The sequence below is a fragment of the Ptychodera flava genome, chromosome 5, assembly GCF_041260155.1.
Source record: "Ptychodera flava strain L36383 chromosome 5, AS_Pfla_20210202, whole genome shotgun sequence".
In the NCBI taxonomy this organism is placed as follows: domain Eukaryota; kingdom Metazoa; phylum Hemichordata; class Enteropneusta; family Ptychoderidae; genus Ptychodera; species Ptychodera flava.
In genome coordinates, this window is record NC_091932.1 from 39,092,493 (window position 1) to 39,113,474 (window position 20,982).

General features: G+C 37.1%; 2 protein-coding genes and 1 long non-coding RNA gene across 3 annotated transcripts; all 3 read right to left on the minus strand.

The window, feature by feature from the left end:
• Nucleotides 1-846: 846 nt before the first annotated feature.
• On the minus strand, nucleotides 847-8,979 carry LOC139133885 (cytochrome P450 3A29-like). The gene is made up of 10 exons (XM_070700658.1): nucleotides 8,884-8,979; nucleotides 7,783-7,899; nucleotides 7,145-7,233; nucleotides 6,682-6,821; nucleotides 5,924-6,057; nucleotides 5,505-5,678; nucleotides 4,875-5,095; nucleotides 4,603-4,740; nucleotides 2,633-2,795; nucleotides 847-1,949 (listed from the first exon to the last, which is right to left on the minus strand). Exons 1-10 carry the CDS (start codon nucleotides 8,956-8,958, stop codon nucleotides 1,875-1,877), a joined length of 1,326 nt encoding a protein of 441 aa, XP_070556759.1. The 5' UTR covers nucleotides 8,959-8,979; the 3' UTR covers nucleotides 847-1,874.
• A 286-nt stretch (nucleotides 8,980-9,265) lies between these two features.
• Nucleotides 9,266-11,303, minus strand: LOC139133886 (uncharacterized). Its single transcript, XR_011552668.1, has 3 exons — nucleotides 11,175-11,303; nucleotides 10,300-10,393; nucleotides 9,266-9,340 (listed from the first exon to the last, which is right to left on the minus strand). It is a non-coding gene; the product is annotated as an uncharacterized lncRNA (long non-coding RNA).
• A 526-nt stretch (nucleotides 11,304-11,829) lies between these two features.
• On the minus strand, nucleotides 11,830-20,137 carry LOC139133888 (cytochrome P450 3A24-like). Its single transcript, XM_070700661.1, has 13 exons — nucleotides 19,972-20,137; nucleotides 19,199-19,292; nucleotides 18,246-18,298; nucleotides 17,867-17,963; nucleotides 17,552-17,668; nucleotides 16,971-17,059; nucleotides 16,361-16,509; nucleotides 15,817-15,950; nucleotides 15,172-15,345; nucleotides 14,105-14,325; nucleotides 13,828-13,965; nucleotides 13,217-13,379; nucleotides 11,830-12,654 (listed from the first exon to the last, which is right to left on the minus strand). The coding sequence occupies exons 1-13, from the start codon at nucleotides 20,034-20,036 to the stop codon at nucleotides 12,577-12,579; spliced, it is 1,572 nt and encodes a 523-aa protein (XP_070556762.1). The 5' UTR covers nucleotides 20,037-20,137; the 3' UTR covers nucleotides 11,830-12,576.
• Nucleotides 20,138-20,982: the final 845 nt, after the last annotated feature.

The following is a 20,982-nucleotide window of genomic DNA, read 5'->3' on the forward strand; positions in this document are numbered from 1 at the left end:
CTCAGATTATCAAGCTTGTCGTGAAAGTAGACTTGATACAATTTTGTTTGGAAATCACGAATTTTATGACAAATCATTTTCGGATGAGAATGTCTATCACTATTAAAGCTACCATAGTCTACATCTTTGATACAAACGTAAGCGCAAATGTGGCAATCTCTTTCGAGAAAGTTGTCTGAAAATATGATATGTGAACGATAGCAAGTACTATATCTGTTTTAGCAGATGATCGGCATCCCATTGGTTTCGGCCTCGCAAGATGGATCAACTTTTGGTAGTTGCCTGACCCACTTGGCTCTGGTTCATCCATGACCTCCACTTCACTGCTTATCGGAAGGAAGCCTCTTCCATATTAGAAATGCTAGTAGTGCATTACTTTACTTTACAGACGTCTTTATTTCATTGCTTGCCAGTGTTTTTTCTCTCCAGACTGTTGGTTGCTAGACATTTTGCAATAAACCATTCTCAGCTTATCACAATGCAGTTGTGGTTTGTTCACAAATTTTAGTTTGCAAACGAAATATAATTTTTGCATGATGATCTGGCGGGAAATAATCAGGCAAAGTGCAATAAATGGAAACCACTGCAACATACAAAGTGATTCATTTTCTGATGGGGCGCTTTGGTAAAAATAGCAAATGCTTGCTTTATCGATAAAATTTTCAGTTAAACAACATATAGCATGTATAACCATGAAAATATGTCTGTTATATTTTGAAATTATATATTAACAATAAAATATTTTATTAGTCATTCTATAAAATCAATAGTTATGTAACAAATTAAAACATTAAGCGTATACTTGATCTGTACTATCGACACCAAAAGGGCAATAAATGAAGCAGATTCCTAGTAGGATTAGGTCTTTGGTAGAAATATCAAATACTTACTCAGTTGTTTGTTATGAAACATTAAGGTATGTATTTACATATTTATACAAAATAAAGTATATCAATCAGTAGTTCATGAAATAGTAAGTCCCATAACATAGAAAAATGGTAAGCTCATACTTGCTTTTGATAATATCGATGCGAAACGGACAATTTATGCCGCCAAATCATTTTGTCATGCATCAGACTGTCTTTCACTTCTTTTACACTTCTCACGCACGGGAATTAGGGCGAAAAGTATTTAACTAACAAAACATTTATTTACTTATTTTTGCTACGGTAACAGAGTATGCGTCATTTGGTTATTAACTTTTTATGGTAGTATGCACCTCGAAAGTGATTCAGAAAGACTTGAACTTTTGCTCAAATTTTCCTCAGAATCTTTCAACCTTTCTCTTTCAAAGTCGAGAATAAAAATCGGGGATTATCGTTTATAGTTTTGTACTAGAGAAACACATTACCAAATATTTGCCGATTTTTGCAATTCAAAATAGCCGCAGTCCTGTGTTAATTCTATGAAGAAGAATAAAAGTTTCGATTTTCAAAAAACAAAGATGGTCAAAGTCCTTACACAAAGAGCTTTAAATGAGTCCTCACAAGTGGTAGACCAAAATGAACTGTAAAAGTTTGAGAGTCCGAATTTCTGTCGCCTAGGGGAATTCTACCTTAAATGAACGAGACTAATTGTGTCAGTATTAATATTGTTACTTATCACTTCATTGCTAACGAAATGGTCCTCTCAGAACAAAGTTTATTCGCTTGATGCCCTTCACAACTGTGCGATTTAATGTTTTGCTGATTTTTGAAATTGTCATTAAGTAAACAAAAAAAACGGTGTCTATCAAACAGTGGTTGTTAGCATCAGACTGAGGGATTCTTTTTATAACCAAACCACCTTCCATTAAATCATCATATAGATCCAGACCAACAGTCATACAGCACCACATTGTGCACGCACAACCGTACGGCACATTCAAATCCTCGTTAGCGGCGTCTCTTCACAGCAAGTGTTATTTCTTCAGGCGCTAAGAATCTACTGGTCCCAAGTTTCGGTGGTATCTGAAAGTAGAAATAAGGCTCTCTATGACGATGTATTATAGAAATAAAGGGCGACGCTCTGGCCACTAGCGTTTCTTTATAGGCAAGTGGCGGCAGGAAAGTCAAAAATTAACGGGCGAGGCTTGCCAAGCACATTAATTTTGGCTTTCTCTCGCCAGAGTCAAAACGTTAATCGTCAGGGCGGAGTCTGTTATTTCAATTATATTATCAATGAACCCAAGAAAACGTCAAAATTTATGAAAATTTCCCACGCAAAAGACAACAGGGCCCAAGACCTTGAAATTGCTGAACCTGGATCTCTGGACACCATAAGTCGGTTGTTTATCACCTCTTAAAAGCGTATGGTGACCTAACAGTTTACTAGCAGTGGACTTGCTAAAAGTAGGGGAGATTGTCAGGGTAAGAGAACAAAAGACATATTTAAACATCTCTGTCTGCGGACATGAACTTGGGATTAAAGTGCTTGATTGCGCCACGTTGAAGCATAGAAAGTCGAAAGTAGACAGGCTCGACTGTCTACGGTTGAAGTTTTCAAGTTAAGCAAGGTAACTCCATTTTGCATGTTTAAAGTTAATAATCTCAGCAGCGGCTGCTGATGTCCTTTTGTCAAAGTAACTTTTCTTTATACAAAAAAGTTTATCGTTTGCATCAGACGACCAACGTTTTGGAGCCATAGGTCTTACTTCAGTCTCCGCACAGGGTTCGAAGGTGTATTTGGTGAATATGCGGACAAATCCAATCTTCAAATCCAATAAAGCAAATCTCATTGCGATACAGTTACGAGGACCAGCTCCAAATGGCAGCCACGAGTAAGGATGACGTTTCTGTTTTTCTTCTTTGGTGAACCTAAAATATGGAGATGTTTCGTCAAATTTTGTGTAGCAAGGATTTTTGTGTTTGATGAATTTTGTTGAGTGACCAACAAAGTTTATCCGGTACGTATTTTCGGATAAAAATTCTTGCAATTCTTCGCTTATATATAGCTATAGATTTATTTTGTAACACAAAAACGACATTAAATTTTTATCTTCTTGGTTTTGTAGACTCGTTTTTTCAAGAGTTAATTAAAGGAAATGAAGGCCAGTTTGTTCGAAATATTTTATATTTAAAGTCAAAGTGTGCGATCCTCTTCTAATCTGAACATTTTAAAGTGACCATTGATTTTATTCCTTATGGCGAAACTTCGATTTTTGAGGTGTATACGTTATATGAAATATCTATCCACAGGAATGGTGGTTAATTTATGCATTATCCAACAATCTACACACAGAAGTCGTTATTTCGTTGTTAAGTATCCACTGTAAAGAGAACAGGAAGCTTAGGGAGCCTTCAGTAAATACAGGGGGTGGGCCGGGGGAATTGGGGGGAGGGTCACTTTTTAGAAAACAGTTCAAGGGGCAGGGTCACTTTTTATAAACCTATCTTCGGGGACGGTCACTTTTGACAGAAGCTGATTTTATGGCCAAAGCTTTGATTGTCCGTGTGATATTTCCTGAATAGGAAATCACCAACAAAATATGTACTTATTATCAACAAGTTTCACAAGCAAAGAAGATGCAGGGCATCCTACATTAAACACCTTGAACAGTTATAACTGATAAAAGACAAGAGACAAAAACATTTGCAACCGGTGGAAAAGTGTTTATCAATTATCAAATGTACACAAAAGCAAAGATATTGTCAGTTTTATATTAGTTCTCTCATAGACTACCATGTACAGTAAATCAAGTTTTGAGTGAAATTCCAAAATCTAATTTCTTGCACAACTATGGACTTATAACCACTCTAGTCTAATCGAGAACAATAATCTAAATAATCAAGCGCACATACATGCACAGATTTACCTAGTTTTGTATTGGGAAAAAATTATTCATAGTTTCATCATAGACCGCCATGCATAGTTAATCGACATTTCAGTGAAATTCCAAAATCAAATTTCTTACACAACCATTGACTTGTAACCACTCTAGTCTAATCAAGAACAATAATATCAATAATTAAGAGTACACAAATGCAAAGATATACCTATTTTTGTATTGGAAAAAAAACTATTCATAGTTTCCTTATAGACACCATGGATAGTGAACCAACTTTATAGCTAAAATGCAGAAATCAATTTCTTGTACGCAAAATTAATGCACATTTTACTTCCCATTCAAGCAAAGTACTTTTAAATACATTATCAAACATATATAATATACAGATATAGCATGTTTTTTTTGGGAAAATTGTCAATAATTTGCCGGATAGAATCCGTGTTTTTGGATGAAGCACTAAATCAGCCACATCTTGCCTTCTTATAGTTGCACAAAATATGGTGACCCTCCCTCAAATGTATGAAATACCACATCTCTTCAAAAAATGTTCCGTGATAAATTGCGACTGTCCCTCCAAAAACACCAGCCCTCTCCTCTCTAATTTGTCCCTAACATAACAATTGAACCAATTGTTATGTAAATTAGCTTATACTGTTTAAGTTATTCCTGGGGAGAATGCCGTAGTGGTTGGGGGAAGGTCAAGTTTTAGAATGTCCGATAAGGGGGAGGGTCACATTTTAGACAGGAGAATAGGGGAGGGTCACATTTTACGGTACAGTTGTGCACGAAATTCCCCCGGCCCACCCCCTGAAATTACTGAAGGCTCCCTTACATACCTTTCTGGTATAAATTTCTCGGGTTCAGGATAAATATCTGGATTGTGGTGTATGGCGTTGGCAGCAACGCTTATGTACATTCCTTTTGGGATTCGAGCACCTGCTATTGTAACATCCTCATTGCACTCACGCTCAAATCTACAATTGAAAATTTCAAATCATTTTATTCTCTGACATCACCACAAAGCTTGACTTTGCCAGTATTAATAATTATGCTATTCTATATAGGAAACAATAATAGACGGATGATAAATCTGTAACTCTCTACTTACCTCACAGCTGGCGGGTACATCCGAAGGGTTTCACGAACGACCATATCCAGGTATAGCATTTTAGCAACGGCTTGGTAGTTGGGCTCGTCATATTCGGCCATGACGTCATCGATTTCCTTGCACATTTTGTCCTGAATGTCTGGATGGGTTGCCATGACGTAGGCTAGGAAAGACATCGTTGTACTGGTTGTCTCAAGCCCGCCCAAGAAAAATACCAATGACTTGGAATAAAGATTGACAATTTGTTAAAAAAAGGATATAACATATGTATAGTTTTAGTGTCGAACATAAAAATAATTCGTGTCACAATCTGAAACTCAAACAGCTAATTTCGTTTCTAGTCATGAATCTTCTCACAATAAGATACATGTTCACGGTTTCCGTTAGGTTTTCTGAATTCAGGTTTTTATTCTTTTTACTATCAATTTTATTTTGAAGCTTTAACTCAATGTTCAATAATTCCACGAAAAAGTAGTTGCAAAATTCTCCGGGTTGCCATTCTTAAACAAATGTTACAATCATACGGTGCAAATATCACTGCTTTTCACAAGTCGATACGGCCAATGCGACCTAAACAGTAACTACTTTTGTTTGTTTGTTTCTCTTTTTTTAGGGTCCGGATGAACTGACCTGGCCAAGTATATCCTCGTTCGTGAATTTTTTACAGAATTCACGAGTGTCTGACGTCCCATCTTTGACAAGTTTTACTCCATTTTCATCCTCCTCTTCTTCATCTTCATTTCCTTTGATGTATTGATCATATACATCATGGGCATCCATCATCTGCTGAAGTAAGTCCACCCGCTGGAAAAAACCCAGCAAGATCAGGAATCAGGGGATCTACCAATGTACTGGTATATCCGGAGAAGGCGTCATTCGAAATATGAAAAATTGTGTTGACCTCTGACATTTTCGATGGTGGGCTTATATAGAATGCAGTGTACGATTCCCGAATTCAGGAAAGAATTTGCACAGATCTGGGCAAGTTGTCAATTATTCGCTTAGACAGAGATCATTCCAGAGTAAATGGTTTCGGCAAAATTTCCTACCTTAACAGAGGGGTCTTGGCTTTTTCTGAGGGCAACAGTTTCATCCACTAAATCCACAAAGTACTTCATGAGTCGCTTCGAGTGGAGTGTAATATCAAAGAACGCGAAAAAAGGAATGAGAAAAGGGAAGAAAACTGCACAAGAAAAAAATACGGCTGTTAGTTGAAGTGAAAATGGATTGACTTGATTATATGGTTCATGAAAGGGCGACACTGTAAACAATTATATTGTCGCTTCAAATGTTTCACACCCTACAATACAAAAAAATATAAGCCGTTTGTAAATTCCTTCCATTCACCCCATAATGCTATATTTCACTATTCTTTGCTATGACAAAATGTTCTACGCTGTAAATTGTTCAAAACTATCACTGGTACATTATACTCTGTAAATACGATTAGAACTAATTTGGGATAATTGAATCTTCATATTTTTCAAATTTCTCGAAAATGTTAGGCTATAGCTGAATGTTGCAATATTACGAATTACTCATAAAAAACAAGTATTTAACATAAAAAGAAAGAAGATCCATTGCAGATTAAATCGACATTACTTCACCGCCCAATTATAATAATCCTAATAAAATTAGTTCCAATCGTGTTTAGAGTACACCATACTATGCTGTGGCCCGCTATCTTATATTATGTTGCACAATACCGCTACGGGGAGACACAACATACAATTCCATGCTGCATTATACAACGCAGAGTTTTTAAATGTTGTCCTGGTAATGACCAACAATACCGTATAAAACTTACATATTACGATAAAGATTGGACCGAAGGAAAAGACTTTCTTGGCATATCTGACAAATGGATTATCAGGGTTTTCTTGAGAATTAACATCCACGCCAAAACCTGCACTAGCCAAACTGTCAATCCCGTAAGAACCAAAAACGCTGAAAAAAATAAAACAATGACAAATGGCATATTTTCGTTCCACGTATTAAAACAAACTACGAAAAGATTTATCGATGTTACTTTCTGAAACAAAATTCCTGATGCTCGATCAACATGCTAAAATACCTTTTCAAATGAAAGCTATATTGAACACTACAGAAACACCAAATGTTCCTTCCAATCATAAAACATAGGAGTCCAGAGAATATAGTTTTTCGCTAAGTAATATTAACACTTAGAAATGATTTGAACAGAAGTGAAATGTAACTTTCCCAAAACGAATGTGATATTAGGTAACAAAAGCTTACGGCAGTGAACTTACTCTCTGCATTGCATTGGTTTTACACTCTCACAGTGTTTTTTCAGATTTCTGACCAGGGCGTCCGCGGCAGTGTTTACAAGTGGCGTCATCTGCCAATAGGGTACAATCAAAATATAGATTACTTAAGAGAAAGCTAGAGGATGGCACGATTAAGATAGGAAATTATCATACCTAAGACTAAATCAGGAATGTCATTTTATTTTTGGTAATTGGGGTGAGCTTTATCGCCGTTCAGAACACTTTTTAAGCCTGTGATTTTAAGCCCGTGATCCTCGGTCTAAATCCATCGTTGTTTACCCTCTCAAAAGTATTCAACAGAAATGATAAATGAATGTAGTTATTTGTGATAATCATATAAAACTGTCGTGGCATACAGCTCGGTAATACAGCAACGTGATATTATTTTTTATGTGAAGAATGCTAAACCAACTAAAGACCGGGGATATTAGAATGCAGTCTTGTTAATCTGAGAAATTCGACAAGACAGTTTCTACAATTTTCAAATAACGTTCGAAAATGGGTGGCTTAGGGGCTTCCAGACCTATTATTACGATTTTCAATGTGTACTTACGCTCTCACTTCGAACGGCGACCTCGGAGACATCCGCTTAGACAACAAAGAACTGTATATAAACTTACCGCCTTCATTTTGGATGTACTGAAAGCTGGTGTCAATGCATTACGCTTGTTCTTCCATTTCTGATCTTTCAACATGTTAAGGCCCGTCAGAAGTTCTTTGTTTGTGAGAGGTATTGCCTGTGGATAAAATCATAGCAAAATGGATTTGCAAATATGCTATTGCATTCTCCTAACATTTTTCATTTGTAAATGAAAGAAGTTACACCATCTTGACTATCTAGACTCGAGGCTTTACAACACTTTTCAATATTATGTGCAAACTCTTTGATTTCTTCAATCAGAAAATGGAGTAAAATCCTCGATTTCTAACCCTGGATTATTCAAAAGTGTTCTAAAGAAGTTGAACCAGGCATTTTGTATGATTCGAGATGTTAAAGCTGATTTACCTTTAATGAGAGACCAAAATATATATACACAAGAATTTGAAACATCCATCGATCCCTCGATCTATCGATTCATTGATCAATCCATCGATCCATCTATCGATCCATCCATCCACACACACATACATACATACATACATACATACATACATACATACATACATACATACATACATACATACACACATACATACATACATACATACATACATACATACATACATACATACATACATACACACATACACACATACACACATACATACATACATACATACATACATACATACATAGGCAGACAGACCGATGCCTTTTTCTGCAATCGCCTACATGTAGTACGCGTATGCTCAATGTATATAACGAAAGTCTTGAAGATCAGAACTTGATCACAGAATCCGTTATTTTTCGGCGGAGAACAGGAACGTTTTCGGTTCTTCCTTGAATTTAACGTAAGACAAAGGCGACTGTGATGACAACCATTTTTAAGACATTACATTCGTCTTTGCGCTTTTATCATATTTTACTCTTCTACATGATGTATCTACTGTCAATCGACTTTAAAGCCGCCTTTTAAGGCCTTAACAGTTGCATTTTGCTGTCCGTCTCTGTAGTCAAAAGCACAAGGAATGCATGTGACCGACATCATACACCAAAAAGATTAGTAAGCCATGGAGGTAGAGTAGCTCTCTACTACCTCCATGGAAAAGCTGATACTCACCCTTCTGTTGTAAAACGATGTAAACTGCTTGACACAAATCTGTTTACATATTTCTGGATCTGCGGTAACCATCATCGGTTGGCGCCCTTGGAAGGTTCTGAAAATCAAATCATAGATTGGGTTCCACCAGAGTAATACTTTAAGTTTTGCGTGGCGATAATCTTATATTTATTACTTATACTCACGGCCATACTCACGTATACAGTAATTGTAAATAATGCTACCGCAAAGACCCATCAAAATGAATGTCGCCATAACTCGACGTTGAAAAAACTGAAAAACTAATGGAAACGGTATTTATATCATATTTTTAGCTTTAATCGAAACGAACTCTTATATCCTGGTGGCGACGATTTTAAACTGTTGGAACACGTTTTGCACGATTTATGAATATTGTGACTTGCCCGAACAGTTTGCCATACTTCTTAGACCACTCTATGTCCATGTTGTACATGCCCTGTAGAAGAAAACATGTTACACTCAAAATCCTTGAAAGTAAAGTTTGGCCTCATAAGCGACACTACATTGGTCATGGAATGACTAGGCATTTAACATAGAGTTGATCATGTCACACAGATAACATTTTACATAAACAACGCGCTAACTGCCACTTTTGTGTAAACCTCCAGCCAACAAATTTTATGAAATCCTCTTTTATATTCAGGTAGAATGCTCCTCGGGGGCAGATGTTCAGAATCTCAAGTTTTGGCAATATTTTTAGTTTTTTATCGCTTCTGGTTCATCATTTTAAGTTCGTAGCATAAATGCAGTCTTAGCCAGCTTATTTTTGAGAAGCCACAATGTAATTTTAGCCCACTGAGTTAGATAGTGGGCAAAGGTAATTTTGATTTTGGAGTGTTGATAAATATTAGGAGATTTAACACCATACTTCTGAATTTTGTGAGATAACAGTGATTTGTATTCTTGATTCTGAATTGAAATGGGAATTAAACGTTCTTTGGGGAAAGTTGTAGCACAAGGTTGACGTCTTATATTTTTGAAGCGTTCAGCCCCTCTAATCAATATTTATACTGTATTGATGTCATAATTCATTTTAGTATCACTAACTATTCCAAAAATTCCAATTTCAAATTTGTTTACGCCGACTGCTAGTTGATGACCTTCAATGTTGCCAACTCAAGACTGACCCAAACTGTCAAATTCATACATAAACTCATCATGTGGCCTTCAGAGTGAGGAAAGTAACAGTAGTTTAGCAGTACTATCGTTATATGAACCCCGTTATATATCACAAAAAGGGCAGGTTCAAGACACGTCACCTGAACTAATGGGCAAAAACTAATATGCTAAAAGCTTGACCTATATTGATTTCTCTCAAACCTTTACTCGCAATTGGTGTATTTTCTATAGAAATGTCATTAAAAACTTACAGATTAACAATGGTATTATACTCACAGGACCCAATTGGTGCATGTTACCGAATACAGGCCATGGTGTCGGACCAGGGATACCCAGTTTTTTGAATGTGCTGAATGTCCATGTGTAGTACCTAATGTATCAAGTTTTAATGTCAGCAATGTAAGTGCCACACGTCTATTTTTCAAATATATAACTTTTTCTGATGATTGTTGTCAGAATGTTGAATGCATTTCAGGTATTTTTGATGCCGAGTTAAGATTGTTATTGAAACATTATCGTTCGCCCAGTTAAAGCGATGAATTCGTTTCTTCGCTTCGATAAAGTGTGTATGTGCGATGTATGATAGTGAGCATACTTGCGTGAGTGCTTCACGAACTCTACAACGTGTTGAGCGGTCTCAGTCAAAAAATGTAACAACTTAGCCGGCTATTGAACCACTCTTTTTTGGGAGTGGAGATTTAGCCGAGCGGTTCTGTCTGTGGCCTCTCAGCTAGGCAACTGATGCCGTATGTTGTGGGTTCGAATCCGATTGAAAACTAGCCGTATTTTAAATCGATCAAAATAGCCGCAGCTGTACACATACAAAACAGAGAACTGACAGTCGTCTAATTAATCTTAAGCTCGTTGATAAAGAGATTTCAAAATGGACATGGTCGGCCTCGATAGTGCGCCGAAGAGAACAGTAATGCAAGACTTGTCAGAACTGTAGCAGTCTCTCATTGATGAAAAGTGAAATCACGGCTACAAGCACAATTTGTGTAGTTATCTTGTCGTTTGGAAAGTCTCCGACATAATTCAAATTATGTTTAAAGTATGTCAACGAAAAACGGTTGACTCTGCTTACAGACTGAGCTGATTAAAAGAGCGGTAATGTCATTTTTGTTGGCTGCTTGAAAGATGTCGATACTTACACATAGAACACGATGATGAGAATTGCAAGTGCAAGGAGAACCGACGAAAGAGAGCACAGTTCCATTTTAGTTCTGGAGAACACAGCTCACCGCTAGTCGGAGGTCAACAGACGTTTTGTCCTCGTTACAATCAGCTGTCCTCAATGACCTACTGGGTGTTGTGTCAGTGTATTTATGTACTCAAAGATGCGCACGCAATTCTTCAACAAAGAGACCCACAGTGGTGTGTACCTTGTGACCTGCTCACGCTCTTGAAATTCTGCACATTGCTTTGTTGGTCCGGCGATCAATCAACGTATTTTACGAACTGCCTCCTACGTTTCTGTATCGTAAACGTACTAATTTCAATGCGGAGTGTAGCGGTTATTTCATGTGGCTTTGGAGTCTCTTTTGCGATACTGCTGTCTGAGATGGGTCCCTTGTAATTACTGACAGTTTTCAAACAAGTATCTAATAACTGTTCCTTTAATGTTCATGACCTTTCACCTTGAACGACCATATCAATCAGAGTGAAGCTAATTTTAGATTCACCAGAACTCTCTTGTAGATCGCCGTAAATCACTTTTACCTTGCGTTTTCACAGCGACAGTTGATTTATTCGCACTTTCATCAAGCTTGTTTCCCAGGAATCTGATAATCGATTGTGAATGACAACAACTGTTTAATCATTCAATTTTACTTCGCAAAATATAACTGTTACATGATGATTGATAGGAAATTATCGAGCAAAATTCAATAAATGAAGGAAAACGCCACAACATCCTAGAAAATTCTTTTCCAGTTGGTATTCACACATTATCGAAAAATACAAGTTTAATAACAAACAAAACGTTTCAATATGACATTCTTTAAAGGTCAATAGTCCTGTAACAAGTTAAACAGTGATCGTGTACTTTTTTCTCTAATATCGACACCAAAAGGACAGTTTGTGTCGCCAAAACTGTCATGCATCTGATTATAGTTTACTTCGTTTGCATTCCTTAAGTACAGGCATCCGACCCGGTGATTATTGTAAAGCACAGAATACACCTACTGTTATGAAAATAGTAATATGCCTGTCTACATTAATCGTTGGGTGTGATTGCTCATCTGTTCAAATGGATACAGCCAATTATATCATTTTTGATGCATTCGGCAATCGCTTAATTGGTAACGACATGGTCCTCTCAGGTGAAAGTTACATCGCCTTAAGCTCTCCGTGATTTTGTGATGTAATGTTTTTCTAATTTTTGACTTTTTTCTTGTTTAAAGTAAACAAAAACAAGTTATCACAAAGTGATTGTTGACAATAGCATCAGGCTCTCAGATCTATATGATAATAAAATTTCTTTCATTAATGCACTATTTACATTCTTGCAAACATCCGAAAAGTACCACACTGTATACATCGTTATATTCTTCGCTAGTGTCGTCTCTTCACAGCGAGAGTTATTCCTGCAGGTGGCGCCAAGAATGCACTATTGCCAAGTTTCGGTGGTATCTATAAAAAATAGAGGTGTAGCTGTTTATGACTATGTACTAGAATATCACCGAGTTGGTGACAGTGTACAAATTAGGAATGCGACATAAGCAAATTTGTTTCCTATATACTTGTAAAGTGTTCTTGAAATTACCATTCGAGTTATTTATAAAAGTCTTTTGCTGAAACATAATCAGAATAAAGTTGACAGCAACATATGGCCATTTTTTGTAACCACATATATATATTATTTATCGCATTGTAAGTGCATGTGGTGTCCCAACAGTTTCTAATACATGTAACAAGTGGCGGGGTGTAAGAGCAAGAGTTCAAAACACGTATGCACCTCTCGACACTGTTTTCGGATATGAGCTCTTAATGATGGGAGAGGTCGATTACTTCACCTCTTCTCAAAAATAAAACAAAACAAAAAAAACCCGGTAAGTTCGATTTGCCTGGCTACTAGTTAAAAGTCTTCACAGAGAAAAACTGGGGGCAAAGTTACTTTTGGTAGATGGAAAAGTTTTAATATGAGCGTCTGACGACTAACGCCTTCAAAATCATGGAAATCCTTCAGTATTACCTCAGTCTCCGCACACGGTTCGAATTTGTATTTGGTGAATACACGGACTAGGCCAATCTTCAATTCCAAAAGAGCAAATCTCATTCCTATACAATTTCGAGGACCAGCTCCAAATGGCAGCCATGCGTAAGGATGACGTTTCTCTTTCTCTTCTTTGGTGAACCTAAAATATGGAAACGTTGTGTCAGATTTTGTGTGCTAGGGCTTTTGGTGTCCGCTGTTATCCTTGTTTCCATGACAAAAGCAAAGTCCCGCGTGTTTGGATTAATTACATTAACATTAATTGTTATAGCTACAGCTATAATAATTTTTCTATGCTGCTGTTATTGATTTGATATGTAACATGAGAACAACATTACGTTTTGTCGTCATGATTTTGTAGAAGTCTAAATTTAGAGTTAAGTGACCCTTTGCTAATCTAAACAAATTATAGTGACCCCTTTTTTATGCATGATTACTGAACGTCCATTTTCGAGGCGTATATGTAAATTATCTAGTATAGCTTTCCACATGAAGAGAGGTTGTTTCATGCATTACCTTACAATCAACGCACATATTGTCACGTCATTGCTTCATATCAATTACAAAGGGAATATACAAAGCTTACATACCTTTCTGGTATAAATTTCTCGGGTTCAGGATAAATATCCGGATTATGGTGTATGGCGTAGACAGCAACGCTTATGTGCATTCCTTTTGGAATTCGATAACCTTCTATTGTGATATCCTCAGTACACTCACGATCAAATCTGAAATTGATGAAGTCGAATTATTTTATTCTCCGAAATTATCACAAAGTATTACTTTGCAAGTGTTAGCCTCATTCTCTAAGACAAAATTATCGATGGATTCTAAATCGGTAACTCTCACTGTTGCACAAATCCTTACCTCACAGCTGGTGGATACATCCGAAGGGTTTCACGAACAACCATATCTAGGTATGGCATTTTAGCGACGGCTTGGTAGTTGGGCTCGTCATATTCGGCCATGACGTCATCGATTTCCTTGCACACATTGTCCTGAATTTCCGGTTGGGTTGCCATGACATAGGCTAGAAAACACATCGTTGTGCTGGTGGTCTCAAATCCGCCCAAGAAAAATATCAATGACTGGGAACGAAGGTCGAAAATTTGTTAAAAGACAAGAATATTACACAGTAATAATAGGATAACATAACACACGCCAAAAGACAACACGTTGATTTCATTTTAAAGGAGGGGGCTATACGCATGTGTATTGCAGTAGCAGCCTATTCTATTGGTTTGCATGCAAGAAAACATCCTTGTTATATTGTCATTTTCTTGAAATTTTCGGAAAAGACTTTGCATAAGAAGCCATTTTGAAAAATATACTCAAAAAGTGGTGTCACTGTGATCGATTTCAAGATAAAATGGCAAGATTATTCCTTTCTCTACAGAAAAACTTGCAAAAAATGCTGGCTTAGTAGTCTATAGTGCTTTTGAAACATGTGATAAACATGTACCCTTATTTCGCGGTCAACTTTGCAGGGTTTTCTTCATACCAATTTGAAAGTCATTCTACACCTTCCTACATGTTTGGGGCTACAATTTGTTATGAAGAAATGTGAACCGCCCAAAGTAAAAGGTTATATGATCATCGTACTTCTTCTCTACTCGCTATACCTGACAACAAGTGCAATATTAAAGAAAATGACAATATTATTGATATTGCGCAGTCATCCACCCTTAATCATGTTCTTTCTCTATTTGGAGATATATGGTCACTTGTTTGATGTACCGTTTTCAATGATTCATGGTTTGATTGATTTTAGTTTTGAAAACTATGGCGCAATATTCACTCAAAAATTCCAGAAAATTCTCCTTCATCACCGTTATAATTTCAATACATGTATACCCATCATATCGTGCACATATTACTGTTGGCCATCTTTCTTTCAGTTTTGTTCATTTCAAGTGACGCGTTGACTAACTGACCTGGCCGAGTATATCCTCGTTCGTGAACTTTTTAGAGAACTCATGAGTGTCTGACTTCCCATCTTTGACAAGCTTGACTCCATTCTCATCCTCCTCTTCCGCATCCTCGTTTCCTTTGATGTACTGATCATATTCATCATGGGCATCCATCATCTGCTGAAGTAAGTCTACCCTCTGGAAAAAATTATAGAGTAAGGGATCCACAATTAGATATAGCGAGAGGTGCGCGCCAGCCAGAACACACAATCCTTTTTTACCTGAGACGTTTTACGTCATGACGCGCAATAATAAGATCACACCGAAAGTAATATGTGTTTTATAATGGTTAATATTCAAGTTTGCACGACGTATATTTCGAAGATATTTGAATTCTAGTCAGGACCAGTATTCACTCATCAACAAGAACCATGAAGACTGTACGTGAAGTGTATTGACTCAGTCGACAAGCTGAATACTGTGTATCTCATCGTGCTTTGTGGTGTAGAACAAGAACTATAGTTGACGTTTAAAACAAAAATATGACAAAATCAACAAAATTAAAGTTACTGGCCCTTCGATTATTTGCCCGAAAACAGATCCTTCAGATGTAAGTCAGCAGCCTGACTCATAAATCTCAAGGGAACTGGTTTCTGCAGAATTACTCACCTTTACAGAGGGATCTTGGCTTTTTCTGAGAGCAACAGTTTCATTTATTAGATCCAGAAAGTACTTCATGAGTCGTTTCGGGTTGATTTCAATATCAAAGAACTCGAAGAAAGGAACGAGAAATGGGAAGAAGACTGTAAAAGAAATAATATGATTAGCAGATAGCTATCCCGTAAGGCGTATTGATTAGTTTTCTCACAGTTGATGGAAGGATGAAAATTGCAAAGATATGTTACTACAAATGTTTCACACCCCTTCAATATGGGTACCTTTCTTAAATAATTTCTGTATTGTACCATACAACTCGGCACTGTTTCGAGTATTACTTCAATATACCTCATAACGCTATCTTTTCCGGCGGCGCTCTGCTGTGCTATATTATGCTATGCTATATGCCATTATGTGCTATGCTGTAATGTATAACGCCAGCACTGCTACTCTATACTACATCTGCCCAGTAACCCCATTTGGTACTGTGCTATGCGATGAAATATCACGTGCAATGCTGTCCTGGCAATGGCGCACAATACTATATAAAACTTACATATTACAATAAAAATTGGATGGGTCACTCCAAAAGAAAACGCCTCCTTGGCATTTGTGACAAAAGGATTATCTGGGTCTTCTTGAGAATTGACATCCACGCCAAAACCTGCACTAGCCAAACTATCAATCGCGTAAGAGCCGAAAACGCTGGATATAAGAAATAATAATAGAAAATCACAAAATGTCATGTCAAATATTTTAATGCTATGTATTGAAAAAATATACCGACTGGTGCTAGGTGTCCTGTATAAATTTCGGTAAATTCTCGATGGGATTCGACCTCATCTCGTACGGCATCCAGTCACCAGCGATAACATCACAGTCAAAACGGCTCATACTTTTGTAAAAAATCCCTTGTGCTCTGACAAAACTGAAAACATCATCAGAAATCAAAGCAATATTGAACAATAGGGGGCGTTTACGAGTCCCATCAAACCATAAAGCATTCGAGATCAGAGAATATGATTTATTTGCGAGACAATATCTGAATCAACACTTAGAAATGCCTTGCCCAAGTAAAAGGCAGACGTCTAAATGAAACTTTACCTCAAGTAGTGAGATTTATTGAGGGTATATATAAATGGCAAAGCATAAGACAAATGACTCACTCTTTACACTGCATTGGTTTTCCACTCTCACAGTGTTTCTCCAGATTTCTGACCAAGGCGTCTGCGGCAGTGTTTACAAGCGGCGTCATCTGTACTGATCGAGTAATCAAAGGACACATTCTTTGAGAGATAGCTTGAAGATGGTACGATTAAGACAGAAAGACTTTATCATAGCTGATAAAGATTGAGGAATGCCATAGTAATCGAAGTAATGGAGGGTGAACGTAAATTGGCAGTACACAACACTCTTACACTCTAAATCCATCACTTTGTTTCGACTGAAACGTATCCTAAATAAATAAAAAAGTCTTGATCTACAGTTTGCCACTGCGGTGATCTTATGTTTGCGGAGAATATCAGTCCGACCAAGTGCCGTGAAAATCAAAAGACAGTTTTTTTATCCAAAAGAGTAGATACCACCACTTGCAATCATTTCCAAATAACGTTTGAAAATGGATGAGATTCGGGCCACAGGGCTTATTATTGCGATTGTTAACGTGCCCATCATACGCTATTAACTTGGCACAGGAAGACCACGAAGACATTCGTAAAGACGACCAAAGCTACCTTTACAAACTTACCGCCTTCATTTTGGATGTACTGAAAGCTGGTGTCAATGCATTACGCTTGTTCTTCCATTTCTGATCTTTCAACATGTTAATGCTGGTCAAAAATTCTTTGTTTGTCAGAGGTATTAGCTGTGGACGAAATAGTAGGAATATGCATTTTGCAAATATGTTCTACGCATTATTCATCATTTGTGAAAATATCTGATCTGACAGTCTTAAGGAATTCTTCTGTAATTTCCTGAGTGCAAAATTGTGACAAGGTAAATGGACGAAGAAGTAATTGACTAATTGATAGACTTGCCGAACATTTTCAAAAATTATACTCACCCTTCTGTTGTAAAATGACGCAAACTGCTTCACACAAATTTGTTTACAGATTTCTGGATCTGCAGTAACCATCATCGGTTGGCGCCCTTCGAACGTTCTGAAAATGAATTGATAGAAGAATTATAGTTGAGCAAATGCCAATATCGTATAAGTTTTGCATTGCCATAATTCTTATATAATACTTTGGTATACAGTAACAGTTTACCACAGTACCGCAAAAACGTGTCAAAATGTATCTCGACATTACTCAATTTTGTAAAAAAGTGGGAAGCGATTTGTTTGATATTGTTAAGTTGTAGTCGAAACAAAGACATTTATTTCGGTGACGTTTTTAGACTTCTATTACGTATTATTTGATTCATGGATATATTATACTTGCCCGAACAGTTTGCCATACTCCTTTGACCACTCTATGTCCACATTGCGCATGCCCTGTAAAAGAAAACATGTTACATATGCCTTTGCCTCTCAAGAGACCGTACATTTGTCATTGAATGACCGGACACGTGACGTGGAGTTGAAGAGGTCACAGAAAGAACATTTTACTTGCAACATACGTAAAGAATTTTGGCAAAGTCCTGGCGTGAAGAACTTGAAAACCAACGAAATTTGAAATTTGTGTGAAATCCTCATTTTAAGTTTAGTTATAATGCGCCCAATGAATAGATACTTACGTGTTTTGCAATTCTATATTTTAGTCTACCACTTCCTGTAGGATCATTTTAAGATCGTAGAGTAAATGAAGTCTTCACGTCTTATTCTGTGAAGACGCAAATTCAGTTCTTGCCAATAGAGTTAACAACGACCACTTTAAAGTGTTTATAAATATTAGGAAATTTAGCACTCTACTTCAATATTTTGTACGGTGGCCCTTATTTGTATTCTTGATTTGGAGAGGGAATTGTTAAGTTTGAGCAAAGGTGTACTGTATTACAAAAGTGTACTGTACTACCATGGTACTACCGTCATGCTTACTGTGGTGTTGCGTACGTGCTAAATTGTCTGTATAATTCCAACTGCCAGTTGACTATTTTCAATAAGCTGTCAATTCAAATCTGACCCAAACTATCCAAATCATAAGTAACCTCATCACTGTAGCCTTTAGACTGAGGAATTTTACAGTTGTATAGCAACGTTATCATTATATCCATCACAGAAAGGGTCGTTCTCGACACGTCACCTGTACTTATAGGTAAAAAATTAATAGTTTAACGAAGAGCAAATAATAATTTCTCTCGAGTATTCAATCTTACGAGAGGTATTTCTATACAGGAATATCATTTCAGGCATTGGGATTAACAATGAAATTAATTATCAGGGAAATATACTCACAGGACCTAATTGATGCATGTTACCGAACACAGGCCGCGGTGTCGGACCAGGGATACCCAGTTGTTCGAATGTGCTGAATGTCCATGTGTAGTATCTGCAAGATTAGTTATTAATGTCAGTAGTACAATCACCAAATATTAAAATGTCTGAACACAGTGCAATTCTAGTGCTGTTAGATGATTGTGGTAAAAATGGACCGATAAACTAAGCAGTGGCAACATATTATAGGAGAAAGTATATCAAAGGTCAAAAGGCATGAAAACTAATAAATGCAAAATCTAGAAATGATTAACAATACACTTAGATCCCCATTTTTTCAATCTTATAATCTGCATCTTATATGCATTTCGTGTTTGACATAAGTGTATTATGATGACGATTTACATATTTTTGTTGAAACAGTCTCCCTAATCGAGCCAAACAGTGTAACATTATATGTACAACATGGATAATTGCTGTTAACAACCTTTGACTCCTAGATAAAGAGATTTCACAATCTGCGTGGTCGGCCTCGACAGAGCGCCGAATAGAGATAGCAATGCGAGACTTATTACTCAAACTGTAGCATGTTATGTTCGATCGTAAATAGCAAGTGAAATCGCAGTTGTAATTAAATATTTTTCACCATATTGTAGTTTGAAGAGTCCCTTCTGTCGGTTAGAGTATGCTGGATGTGTGGTCAACAAATATATTCGGTCGACCAATATTTGACTGCACAAATGTAGACGCGGAACCTAAATTGTGGTTGGTGTAGTAAATATGCTGATACTCACACATAGAGCACGATGAAGAGGATTGCAATTGCAAGCAGAACCGATGAGAGAGAACACAGTTCCATTCTAATTCTGAGATCACAGCTCACCGCTAGGGGGAAGTCAACAGAAGTTTTCAACGGTCTTCGGTACAATTAGCTGTCCTCACTGACCCCACAGTGTCCTAGTTCTTATGAATAATTAACAACGATGCGCATGCAAGTGTACTGGATACTACTATTTCTATGTGTTGTGCAATACCGTGAATTCTAATAATATCGCATTGCACAATCCAATATTGCTGACATACGCCAATAATTACACAAAGGATCTCACAGTCATACCTTGTGACCTGCTCGCTGGCACGATGTCAAAGCACATTACATACATGCCAATGTTGTTTGGTTGATCTCGACTATTTATCAATACTGTGCACATCTTGCACAGTTTCTCATGAGGAGTGTATATGTGCCGTAAAAACTGCTTATAATGATCATATGTCGTAAATGATTTGAATTTTAATTCAGGGGAGAGCTATTAGGGGGACATGCAAACTTAGGAAAGGCAATTATCTGAAATGGCCTTGGAGTTTTCTTTGCGATATGTCTGACGCCTTCACCCCTTGGAGACACATAAATAGACAATGTACCACATAGTAAAATTACCATACTTCGAGTGACACAATGTAAAATGAGCTGCAACTTTTTACTTAATTCCGCAAGTCACAATTCAGGACCATCCCTTTACATATGTGACATAGCCAATGGTATCAAATATAATTATCCTCCTTATTAGATGGCTGCACGGCCGGGACACTTTTGGAGTATAATAATTTTCACGTTCTGTGTGTGAGGCAATAAACAAAAATGTCTTGTTGATGTCAATAAATCGCGAACTCCTGATTCGTCTCGTATGGAAATCTCCTATGCGTGGCCATGATCTGATGAAATTCATGTTAAGCGTTTTGTCGCGGAATTAGCGATGGTCCAAGAGTTTGGATGTTATTGAAAGCGGGCGCTAGTCACGATAAGT

Bases quoted from the DNA above. Each gene is read 5' to 3' on its own strand.
- LOC139133885 (XM_070700658.1), bottom strand. From the start codon at position 8,958: ATGATGGTTACCGCAGATCCAGAAATATGTAAACAGATTTGTGTCAAG. The intron at 7,900-8,883 runs GTGAGTATCAGC...TTTTATCCACAG, and splicing joins CATCGTTTTACAACAGAAGG to GCAATACCTCTCACAAACAA. The intron at 6,058-6,681 runs GTAAGTTTTATA...TTTCTTGTGCAG, and splicing joins TCCAATCTTTATCGTAATAT to TTTTCTTCCCTTTTCTCATT.
- LOC139133888 (XM_070700661.1), bottom strand. From the start codon at position 20,036: ATGGAACTGTGTTCTCTCTCATCGGTTCTGCTTGCAATTGCAATCCTC. The intron at 13,966-14,104 runs GTAAGGATTTGT...CATCAATTTCAG, and splicing joins ATGTATCCACCAGCTGTGAG to ATTTGATCGTGAGTGTACTG. The intron at 12,655-13,216 runs GTAATACTGAAG...TATTTTTTATAG, and splicing joins AACCGTGTGCGGAGACTGAG to ATACCACCGAAACTTGGCAA.